The sequence below is a fragment of the Motacilla alba genome, chromosome 17 (genome assembly GCF_015832195.1).
Source record: "Motacilla alba alba isolate MOTALB_02 chromosome 17, Motacilla_alba_V1.0_pri, whole genome shotgun sequence".
Lineage (NCBI taxonomy): Eukaryota > Metazoa > Chordata > Aves > Passeriformes > Motacillidae > Motacilla > Motacilla alba.
The window spans coordinates 446081-458564 of NC_052032.1; the positions used below are offsets into that span (position 1 = coordinate 446081).

At 49.3% G+C, this 12484-nt stretch overlaps 1 protein-coding gene across 2 annotated transcripts in view; it reads right to left on the bottom strand.

The window, feature by feature from the left end:
- Positions 1-666: 666 nt before the first annotated feature.
- RABL6 (RAB, member RAS oncogene family like 6) overlaps positions 667-12484 on the bottom strand; it is a 52962-nt gene continuing 41144 nt past the window's right edge. For both annotated transcript variants that reach the window (XM_038156215.1, XM_038156216.1), the window contains 5 exons: positions 8448-8666; positions 7523-7871; positions 5271-5442; positions 3518-3567; positions 667-2868 (listed from right to left, as the gene is read on the bottom strand). In XM_038156215.1, the coding sequence (XP_038012143.1) occupies positions 2665-2868; positions 3518-3567; positions 5271-5442; positions 7523-7871; positions 8448-8666 (994 nt within the window). In that variant the 3' untranslated portion in view covers positions 667-2664. The remainder of the gene's footprint in view (positions 2869-3517; positions 3568-5270; positions 5443-7522; positions 7872-8447; positions 8667-12484) is intronic.

The window sequence follows — 12484 nt, forward strand, 5'->3', positions numbered from 1 at the left end:
AAACAAGGCCTATTTCCTTCTCCCCTCCCTCACGCTTGCTGGCTTTGGGTCACAGCTCACGTTGTAGCTCAAACCAGTTCAGCATTCCATGGAAAAGGGAGAAGCCCAAGCCTAAAAAGACCAGGTTGGACAGGGCTTGGAGCAACCAGGTCTAGTGGAAAGTGTCTCTGCCCACGGCAGGAGGCTGGAATGAGATGAGCTTTAGGATCTCTTCCAACCTAAATCACTCTGGGATTGTGTGCATTATAAAAAGAGCCTTTTTGCTGCTTTTCCGTTCCACACTCCCACTTTACACAGGGTGGGATTTCTCTGGCCTTGCTGCAGAAGCCAAACCATGCCACACACCCTCCTGCGGCTCGAGTGTAAGTAGAGCCGGCTTGCGCATCTGCTTTTCTCTTTTACAGGAGGATTTTGGAGCAGCATGATTCATCTTTGCTTGTTTTTGCCTCAGCTCCTTGTGCTGACAAGCTACAGGGAATGTGGAGGCTCCTATGGCAGCAAACCTGGCACAGGAGCCAGACACCGAGGCCAGCACCTGTGTCAGCAGGGACCGGCCACCAGTACAGCCCCTATACCCACAGCTGAGCAGAACCCCCGCCCCCTCCACGCTGTGGGAAGCAACAGCTCCCTCAGGGCAGAAGTCAGTTCTGGAGAAAGAACTCATGGTTTTTATGTTCAGCTCCTTTTTTTTTGAATGGATTTTAATTCAGCACCTCATCCTGTGAGGTGTGGGAGCACAGCAGCACAAGGAGGGACACACAGCTCCCCAGCCCAGGCACAGGAGCTCTGGGGTAGAAGAAGATGTGCAGAGACAAGTGTACAACAGAGCTTTATAGTCAGAATGGACTGTACCAGGGTTTTTCAACACAAAAATGGAACATGACCCAAAATCCTGATGGAACAGAAGCACTTTCAGGACTGTGGCAGATGAGGCTTGAGCTTCCATGTGCCTTTGCACAGAAGGGCCGCAAACGGGTCCTGTCTCAATCTTTGTTTTCAGTTTGAACTGTCCCATGCAATTTCCCTACAGTGCCACGGGGAATGCTCAGAGGCAAATGCTAATGGCAGACAGACCTGAACAGCACACTGCTCATGCAGCAAGAAACCAGTTTGTTTTATAGGGAAATGATTACAAGTGCATTTTGGGTGCAAGAAAAAGAAAAATGGAGCAGGAAATGCCTGCTGGTCAAGACAGCTCTGGAGTGGTTAATGGATCACAAGAACATTGCTTTATAGAGATGCAGAAGGAAACTCCAGTTTGGATTTCATGGCTGACGTTTTACAACAGAAAGGGGTGAGGGAGAACAAAACCAAACCTCAAATCAACTTACAAGGAAGAGGGGAATGTAATGCACAGAACCTGGAGGAAGCTTCACCATCTGAGCTGAGCAAGGGACCCCAGACCCAAACCAGGGGGGGTACAGAGAACTGACCAGCTCCATCAAACACAGGGACTGCTGACTGAGACACAGGCGAGTGCCAAGGGGTGGCCGTAGTGCCCATCCAACGGCTGCTGAGCAGGTACTAATCCATAAGTTTACGTTCAAAGCAAAAACTAAAAGACTTCCCAAACTCATGGGACACAGGAGGCTCTCTGCTTGGGGCAGGAAAGGCAGCACACTGGCTGGCTGCAGGATGGACAGAGGCTGGAGCAGGATGGACGCTGCTGAGCTGCAGTGCTGCTCCCTCTCAGCACAGAGCAGCAGCCAGGGTTTACAGCCTGACTGCAAGTGCCTGAGAAGCAAGTGCCTTGCCATGCCAACACTGCCCTGTAGCCAATTCTGAAGCTCTGAATATCTTCATTTCCACATGGAGTCATGTCCCTGAGAGGTCGCAGCAGCAGGGGATTCTGGAATATGCAAATTCAAGGGTGGGAAATGCAGAAAAGCACTGATGTTTCTCTCTCTTTCAGGTTAGCTTAGCACTTTTCATTGTTTTCCCAAACTGCATAGCAGCTTACATGTAGTGTCTGAGACACTGGGGCCACGGAAATCAATGGGCTTCATGAATTCCAACAGCAGCACCAGTGAGGGCTAATTAAGCTGCTGTGCAGAAAGGTCCTGTTCAAAGGACTTCAACAATCACACTCTCTCTCATACTGTCCCTGCGCCTGCTGCTTTAGAGAGCTGTACCATAGCATGATCTGCTTGACTTAAAGCTCATCAACTGCTGGGTGAAGCAATGGCCAATATAATCTCTCTCCTTAAAAAAACAGGAAGGATAAGAAGTTAAAGACTTGAGACAGTCAAGCATGATGTGTTCATGCAGCATGTTTTGTTGCACTCCTCTTAACAAGACAGGAATTTCAGGTGTGCAGGAGTGGAATGCAGCAGGGACGGAGCAGGAGGCAGGTCCCTTTGCCCCACAGCCTGCCAGTGACCTGATGGGGCATCTCTGCAAGGAGAAAAACTGACATCCTGGCAGCAGGCCTGGGTGCCACGCCCTGAACCTTCCCCTGGCTCACGTACATCTCAGCTTGGTTTTCTTTGTGTAACGATGCACCAGAGCAGCACACACAGATGTAAAGCTTTTGTCTTGCTCATTCTGGTTTGAGAGACCGACCATACAGTGAAGGGCCAAAGCTTTACACATCTGTGCCTGTCCTGGGGTGACCCATCAGAGAAGATGGAGACAGCCATGGTGCAGAGTCCACTTGAAGCCAAACTACAGCTCCTCGTAGTCCCCCCCGCCCTGTGGTTTGCTCATGCCAGCTCCTCCTCCGCCAAGAAAAGCCTCAAGTTCATCTATCTCGCTGCTTTTCTCCTTGCTCTTCTTTTTCTTTTTCTTTTTCTCTTTTTCCTCTTTGCTCTCCTCCTTCTCTTTGCTCTTCTTGTGTTTGCTCTTCTTTTTCACTGACTTGTCCTCTTCCTGCAAAATGAGAACATTTTTATTAGCAAATGCTCTGACAGTGCCAGTGACCCAGGATGTACTGCCCTGACACCTGACTCTGAAGAATGGTTTGGGCTGGAAAGCACCTAGTCCAACCCCTGTGCCATGGGCAGGGATGTCTTCAACTGAATTAGGATTCTTACTCAGGTTGAAGCACCAAAGACCCTTCTGTAAGTTTGGACAGAAAAGCAGACAGACCATTTGGGTTATACAGGGCACTGGTCTTTCCGACAGTTTGTGCCCAGCAATACCACAGTACTGGACAGGCTTAAATGGCACAGACAAAGCCTCCTGCAGGCTTCCCTCACTATCCACGAGATGTATGTTGTGGGCACCCCTCTGCCTGAAAATCATGGTGCTATGAACTCACAGTCCAGCAGAGAGGCACTGCTCCTCCTCACCCTGTATTTTACAAACTCACACATTCCCTTTCCAAAATTCAACTGCTCTACAAGCTTGTTTTGAAGTTCACTGGTCTGCAAAGCCTAGGAGGCACAGATCAGAGGTGCAGGATGTGAGCATAAAAGGGAGTTCACCAAGTCCCTTTCCCAAGGAGGAAACCATGGAAGGTCATGTCTGTTCTTGGCAGGTAGGTAACATGGCAGATCTGTTTAATTAACAGAAGTACCTCTTTGCTTTTCTTTTTCTTCTTTTTTTTCTCCTTAGATGCTTGTTTATCTGTTAAAACAAACAAACGAACAACAACAAAAAACAACAAAACCCAGAAACATTGTATTTAATTTAAACGGTAAGAGCTGTAATTCTGCCCTGGCCCCATTTCTGAGAACAAAATGCTCCATCCTGGGCATCCATGGGCAAAGGCAAGGCCAGCATTCCAGGCCAAACTGTGCCCCTTTGGGAACCAACAGAGGCCCCAGCACTCAAACCCTGACTCAACCATATCTGTCTCGTTTAATTATGAGCATTCGATGATCTGTGTGATCAACAATGACCTAGCATTTACTGTGTCACAGCTACTAAGAAACACCTCTAGAGACTAGCTCTACAAACTGGTCCAAAGGCCAAATTTGGGACTGGATTGTTGTTTCCAGAAATGACAAAGAGCTCTTGGGAACAGTTCCACTCTGATGGAAATCCTCCCAGGAATCTTCTCTGAGGATGACTGAGGACATGGTATCAGCAGATGGGACACCCTGGCAGGCCAACACTCACTGCTGCTCACACCGTGTATGGAAATTACATTTCCAAAGCATCCCTGCTGCAGCCCTGCTCTACAGGGGTGAATACTTTCACACGACCAAACGAGTCTCAGAGTCCATCCCTGTCACATGTCTCAGATATGACTATGGCTGATGACTTGGTTGCTGAGTGTCCACTGCCTTTGCACAAAACCTCATTGAACAGGGGAGTACCTGCTTAGCTGCTTCACAAGAGGCTTCACAACAGCACCACTTTTCACATGTGCTGTTTGACTGTCACTCTTACCTACACATGCCTTTTTCCTCAGCTGACGTGTAAATGCAGCCATGGAGAAGCCTAATTGCCAGTCAAGCTGCAATCACTGATGACTGAGAGATGGTTTTATATTTATCACCAAAAGAGGAGACAGGAGGAACCCACATTTAATTATTTAAGAATCTAAATTGAAGTTAATTTATTGACCTGGGCCTCTGCAGATGCACTTACAGCTATTTCAAGCTCTGCTGTTCAGCAGCTCAGAGTGACAAGCTGATGGAACCATGGAAGCCTGTGACACCTTCCTCACACTTTTGGAACAGCTGTTCAAGGAGTGCTCTCTGGTGCTGCTCACAGCTTTTTTCCTTCCTTAAATCTTTAACTTCCCATCTTTCATGCTGACATCGGGGCAAGTCTACAGGAAGTCACTTTGCAGTAATGCCTAGACAGCACAAATTATTTACATGAATAGGATTTGTTCCCTCAGGGAATGGGGGGGTGGCAAAAAATAAAGCCTGAGGAATGCTTAGGTTGTGATTAGGATCCCACCCCATCTTTCTCAGAAACAGAAGAGGAAATTGGCAGGGTATGTCAGAGCATTTTGTTCAAGTTGATCCAAATTCTGGAGGGGTGATCACTGCAATGCAATGCTGAACACCACTTCCCAAGTACATAGGGCTAAGCAGGAAGGCTTACACAGCAGCAGCCTGTGAAAGATGTGCTTCTGCTTGCAGCTGGGACAAAAATAACCCATGGCTGGTGCCAGGGACAAGCCAAGTTCTCATCCTCATGGGGAAAAACTTAAAAGCTATTTATGCTGTGTTAAACCAGATTACAGACTCACACAGGGCATGAAGTTAGAGGGTATGTTATTTAGTGCAAATTGGTTTGCTGGAAAGACTTTGGAAAAACCAGATGACTGACAAAAAAAAGCAGCAAGAGTGGAAATAAGGTGTGAGCTTTACCTTCCTCGCTGCTCTCCTTGGGACCAGCTTCTTCCAAACCCAAGCCAAAGAGATCTGAGTCATTTTTCAGTTTAAAGGAAGGGACTGTTGATTTCACAGGTTGGGGTAGCTTTGCCAGTGAGGTATCATCATCAGATATTTCAGAGAGATCTTCCCGCACTGGGAATTCATTCTAGAGAGAAGCAAAGGCAGACAACACTGACAAACGCTTCAACCAAAATCTCTAACCATTTTGCATACAGAAATGTCAGATGTCAGCAGGTGGGGCGGAGGGAAGGAAATGCCAGCTGAACTGAGCTGTTATTGCCTGGAAATCAATGTCCTGGATCTCATGAGCTCTAATTTTTGCCTTGGTAGCATGTCTCAGTTGCACTGGTACTGACAAGGGTGTTCTGAGAACTTTGCACTGGGGCTGCTGAAATCAAATTCCCAATATAAAGGGATTAAATGAGACCTTCAACTCTGATAGCTCACCAGCATCAGCTTCCTCCTGCCCTGGGGAGGCACCTCTGTTCTGGGAAAATCCAATCAAATAGACTGAAAACTCCCCTCCTGCCCTGACCAACAAATGCTTTCTGCTGTGCAGCTCTTTGGGTCTCAGGTACCAGAGGCAGCAGTGCTGAGGAAGCAGAGTGTGTCTGCAGAATAATTCCCTTCATCAAGCCAAAAGGGAATGTGCTCCCAGGGCAAATCTGCCCCTTCAGCATGAGCTAAAACCCAGGATGCTGCAGAGCCTGGAAATTACCCCAAAATCCTTCATCTCTGCATGATGGGAATGGAAAATCAGTTTAATGATCTTCTGATACCTGCCAACTCATCCTCTTCAGAATCTGTGATCCAACCTTTCCTTGTATCTTTGTACACGGATGGAAAACGGCCCTGCTGTGCTGCTGGTCAGGCAGTGCCTCCACCCTGTTAGTGGTGATGGCTGTACTGGTTTGCCTGACCAGTACGCCCTGCAGTGGGAGAGCATTCACATGCTATGGAGCATTCCCTGGGTCAGGCATTCGTGACACTGCTGCTTTCTCATCAATCCCTTCTCACTGGAGCATGCAAGAGATAGAAACTTGCTCCAAATACTTTTGGTTTCATATTAAATTGTCAAGAAAAGCAGGAAGTTAAGATGCAAAATGAATAGAAAATTACTTAATAAACAGCATGACACATGAGTAAGATCAAAGAAACTGGGACAACAGCCCTTTCAACAGGACCCCAGAATGATGCCAACAGAGGGAAACCCCCTGAACACCAGCAAACCCAGACATCAGGACATCCCTGAACAGCCACTGCCCATCCCAAATCACTGCTAGCTGTTTCCAAAGATTGCTCTGCAGGTTGTGAGAAGTGAAGAAGGTCAACAAACTCAGGGATATCTCAAGCCATGCAGCAACTTCTGACAGTTCAGAGAAGAGGTGCAGAACAAGTGTCTTCTCCACCTGTAATACAGGGTAGGTGTGAGGGGACCCCTGGCATATTTGTTTTAGCAGACACCTGCTGGCACGTGCTGAATGTCACAGACCTTACAGCTACCTCTGCTGTCCTGGAAAGTCCTTCCCAAGCAGACCTTCCTTCTTCCCTTTAAGCTTTGCCAAGCAAATTTTGTGATGGCCTTTTTATTGCTGGATTGACTGCAAGGAGCTCACTCTTTCTGGCAGAGACAGACACCCTTCTGCATGTTAAAGTTCACGTGAAAAGGCAGTAGCTTTGCATTTCATACCTCCCACACTGCTGGACTGGCTAAAAGTAAACAGCACAGTAAACACCCAAGCACAAATCTTGTTTGCGTTTGTAAACACAAACTTCATGTCAGGGAAGCTCTAGGCTGCATATTAGGAAAAGGTTCTTCCCCCAGAGGGTGCTGGCACTGCCCAGGCTCCCCAGGGAATGGGCACGGCCCCGAGGCTGCCAGAGCTCCAGGAGCCTTTGGTCAGCGCTGCCAGGGATGCCCAGGGTGGGGTTGCTGGGGGGTCTGGGCAGGGACAGGAGCTGTTCTCAATGATTCTTCTGGGTCCCTTTCAACTCAGGGTATTCTGTGGATCTGTGAATCTATGGGGTTCTTGCTGCCAGGTGGCTTTCATTCTCAGAGCATTACTGGGTTTGTGCTCACATCAAACTCTGCAGGTTGATTAGTACCGCCTTGCTGCAACTGCTGCTGAGGGAGGGGAGATCAGATGAAGGCTCTGCTCAGGGCAATGCCTCAACCCTTCCAGCTCAGCTTGGCACAGCTCACAGCAACATGGGCTGTTATTTACCATCTTTTTCTTCTGGCTGTCAGAATCTTCACTTTCAAAGTCTGGGTCATCCATAACGAATGAGAGCATCTGAGTAGCTATTGGTCCCTCTTGATCACTGTCAGACTCCTCAGGCTTCTCCTCTTTGACCACTTTCTGCTTGGAAGCAAGTCCTTTGCTTTGGGCAGTGGCCTTTGAGGCCTGGGCTGCTGCTGTGGGGGCAGCAGCAGGAGCTGCCAGGCTTGTGTTGCCCTTGCTGCTGTTGTTTCGTTCAGACCCAGAACGGGGAGGTAAACTGCCAGGAGGCGTCGGGTCAGTTGCTTTGGTCAAAATTGCTTCACTCTGGGATTTCAGAGAATTTCTGGAAGAACTGAGAAGAAACAAGTTGTCAGAGCCTGTCCACCCTATTCTGTGGAGCAAGGCACAGTTATAACAGCTGAGCCTGCCTGAAGGCTGCACCATGCATCCCACTGGTAAAGGCAGTGCATCCTATAGCAGTGTGGGGTCAAATGTACCACTCAGGCTGAGGATAACTCTCGTGTTCCTAATCCTAACCCTCACTCCACAGGATGTGGTATGTGAAGAACATCATCATTCCCCAGCACAGGGTGTGGTGAGTGACTCCACTCCCTTCATCCAAGACTTGACTCCTCTCTCCTCCCCACACCACCACAAACAGCCACTCTGGTGCTCAGTTCCAGGCTCTTGTTCAAATTTTAGGACAAGCATGCAGAACCACCCCACTGGCACAGGAGCGCAGTGCTCCAAGGCACGGGGTAGGACACACCACACACAGCAGTTACACCTACAGTAACTACAGGCCCAGCTCACAGCTGAAGAACAGGCAGACAGAGACACCAAGGCTTCCCAGAGGCCACACACAGTCAGTGGCAAGATGGAGGAGAGATCCAGGTTTGCCAGCACAACCCCACACTGTGCTCTGTACCTTTTTATTTCCTGTTCTGTGTTTTTGTCTCCATCAGATATGAGGATGACCTTAGAGTCCTTCACCTCTTCCTCTTCCTCCTCCTCACTGGAGAGGGTGATGTTTTTACTCGGCACCCGTTCTGCTGCTAGCATTGGTCTGCTGGGGATTTTGTCATCCAGATCCAGGTCATCTTGGAAACCTGCCACCATGGGGTTCCCTCCAGGCGCCTCTCCATCACTGCAACACAGAGAGCGATCAGACACAGCACCCCAGGAGGTGCTGGACAGACCTGCCTCCCCCTGCATGAAGACTGAGACCGGCCTGGCTTGTACAGCCAGCTTCCGGGGACACGTCCCCAGCCTGGGGCAGCTGATGATTAAAGGGCTGGAGCACCTCTGCTTTGGGGACAGGCTGAAAACGGGGATAGTCAGGCCTGGAGAAGAGAAGGCTCCAGGGAGGTGTGAGAGCCCGTTCCAGTGCCTAAAGGGGCTCCCATAGAGCTGGAAAGGGACTGACAAGGGTCAGGAGGGACAGGATGAGGAGAACGGCTTTAAGCTGAAGGAGGGCAGGGTTAGACAGGATATTGGGAAGGAATTATTCCCTGTGAAGGTTGGGAGGCCCTGGCACAGGGTGCCCAGAGAAGCTGTGGTTGCCCCTGGATCCCTGGTAGTGTCCAAGCCCAGGCAGGACAGAGCTTGGAGTAACCTGGGATAGTGGGAGGTGTCCCTGCCCATGGCAGGGGCTGGAATGGGATAGGCTTTAAGGTCCCTTCCAACACAAACCAGCTGGTGATTTTGTGATTCTGTGTGCTGCCAGCCTTCCCTTGCCACTGCCCAGCTCAGGCTGGACCTGCTCCCTGCAGGCTGCAGCAGTAGCATGAGCCCCGCACCAAAAGGGCCACAGCAGGATGTCATAGAGCAGCTGCTGCCCCTCAAGCTGGAAATGAGTGGCTGGAGAAGATGAGCCTCAGAGGTACACAGAAGCCTGTTGCCACAGCTTCATCAGAACATGGAGCTCCATCCACCATGCAAGGATCAGTCAGTCAAACCATGGGAGCTGACTGTCTTCATCCCCATATCCTGTAATTAAACCTGATCATAACACTGTCACTGCTATGGGAGTTCACTGCAGCTATTAGCTTCCTGGAACCATTTCTATTTCTGCAGTGCTCCCTGAAGCAGGCAGATACACAGACACCAGAGCCAAGCTTTAACATTGCCCAAATTAAATTAACCTAAGGACACACTGCCAGAACAGGGAGTCTGTCAGCCTCCCTGGATGTAGCACAGTTCTGTGTTCAAAGGCAGCTTGAGAGAGCTTTGCAGCTGAAATTGAGGATTCTTGCCTGAATGTCCCTAGGACTCAATTTTAACACTTTCTGAAAAATGTGCTCATGTCAGGAATATAGATATTTTCCCCAGGCTCAGCTGATGAGCCTCTGCCATCACCTTTCCTTGTTCTATTTGTTTCATCCACAAGAGATAACCAGCTCCTTCCTGATAACCCCAGACGCAAGTCTCTGCCCTTTTAATGATCCCACCTGGATGGTATAAGCACAACCTTCTTTTCATACAGAGACAAAAAGCATATTATAACTTGGAACAGATTGTACAGACATAAACAAAACCCTAAAATCCTTTAAGTGGAAGTAAGTGGTGTTCCCAGCACAGGACAAGGACTGGAAGACAGTGGAGTATGGTGTGCTGGTGAGATGAGAAATACCCTAAACACAGTTGGGATGATGGCAACTGCTCACTCTGGCTCCTCTACATGGCTGGGTACTGCTTGACAAGATAGTTTTAAAGAGTTAATACATCTGCCAACAGACAATGGAGTTGTTTGTAACAATGGGATGCCAGTGATCACAACCAGTGCTTGTCTGGGCTGGAGTGCTAAGACCAGGACCAGGCCCTCCCTCTGCTCTTGGCATGGATCCTTCTGCTCTCAGGACCTGCTCTCAGTGCCCTGCTGAGCAGGGGCAGGCTGCTGAAGAGCCCTTTCATCACTAACACTGCTGCTTTCACACCATGCCAGGTTGGAGGCACACAGCCCAGCCACACAAAGGAGAGGAAAACTGGTGCCCAAGCAGCCCCCAAAACTGGAGGAATGACAAGTGAGTGATTCCTGAGTTTTTCAAAGCACTGGCAGGGTTTTCTCTTGAAATGCACTGAAAAGAAAATGGAGTTGCATCCTAAAAATGGCAGGATATTATTCTGAACGAGACACACTGTCTTTCCTCAATACATCACTGTTCTATTAGGCACAGGGGCTCTTAAAAGATTCCTGCCACTGTCCTTCCACACTCCACACAGACCTGCAGCATTTCCAGCTTTCCCAGTCTGAATGGGTGCATACCCCCATGTGTACATCCCCTCACCAAAGTGGGTCACGTCCTTCCTCAGTGAGAACCCTGCCTCCATCTCCAGCCAACACAGATCACTGAGTGACAGTGTAAGAGCAGAGCAGTGGAGTGAATATACATCAGGAAAATCACTGCTTTGGTATAAACAGGCTCCGACAAGGCAAAACTAAGATCAGCTTGTGGTCCTGAGCTTCCAGCTGGAAGGAAGGCAAAGCATGCAAACCCAAGCACATTGCACTGCTCCCTGCAGCCCTTGAAGCACTGCCAGCTGGCATGAGCACTGAGCTAGCGTGTCTGCAGGTGCAGGTACCCCCCAAAAATGATGCTGCACACTGATGTGTGCTCTGAGCTAGTGACCACAGAGCCTGCTGGGGTGTCCTCTGTGAGTCTCCAGTGTGTTACAAATTGGCTGCTGGGAAGGAAACAAACCCTGATGTAACCTGAGCTCACAGCCTCAAACCTGGCTGGGCCGTGTTCCCACAGCCCCAGGAGCTCAAGGGCTCTTCTCACATGGGGGGCTAATGAAAGAGAAAAAACCCAAGCTCTAATAAAGCGGGTAAACTGAGGGAATCCCAGGCTGCAGGATGAGCCTGCATGGCTGTTCTAGGAGATGCTGGTAGTCTACTGTGAACCTTCCCTTCCTTGGGCTAGCACAGCTGGGCATCATGGAATCCATAACAGATCCATAAAAGCAAAGAACGACTTCAAAGCCCTTCAGATGTAAAGACACAGATGTCTAATCCATGTTTAAGATAAATGTCTAAGGATGCAGAAAAGAAAGATCAGGAACACTGTCAGGTAAAGCATAAACTGGCTTTCAGACACCTTCAGCCCCCCCAGGGACCCAGGCTGCCTGACCTAGCAGGAGCCAAGGGCAAGATGCTTTGGAACCAGATTAGGTCCTCTGGTGCACTCATATCCATGCTGGCTCAGGGCATCAGGTTAAAGAGCAGCAAATTAATTTCTGAAACAGCAGATTGGGAGATTGAAATACCTTCCTAATTAACTGGTAAAGAAACTGATTCTGGGAGTTCTCTACTGCAAGTCAGAGAACCACAACATGCCATTGAACAAAACCCAGGATGTCACTGCAGGCCTGGGGCATGCCAAGCTGAACAAGGTGCCCCTGCTGCCAAGAAGGCCAATGGTGTCCAGGTCTTCATGAGGCAAAGCACTGCCAACAGGTCAGGGAGGTGATGCTGCCCCTCTGCTCTGCAGTGGTGAGGTTACAGCTGGAGTCCAGTGCACAGCAAAGAGAGAGTGAATCCAGTGAAGGGCCATGAGGATGATTAACTGACTGGAGCATTGCTCACATGAGGAAGGGCTCTCCTACGTGAAAGCCATGACTGCTTAGGCTGGAAAAGGCTTGAGGAGACCTTATGAAGGTATTTAAACAGCTGAAGGAGGTACAAAGAAGATAGAAACAGGCTCTTTTCAGTGCTGCCCAGTGCCAGGACAAAAGGCAAGGGACACAAACTGTAACTCAGGAGGTTCCCCATGAACATAAGCAAACACTTTTTCCAATGAGAGCATGCCTGAGCACTGGCATGGGTTGCCAGAGAGGTTATGGATTCTCTGGAGATATTAAAAACCCATCTGGAAATGGTTCTGGGAAACCAGTTCTGAGTGGCCCAGGAGGAGGGGGAGGTTGAACTGGATGGCCCCCAAGCTGCCTTCCAACCCTGTGAATGTA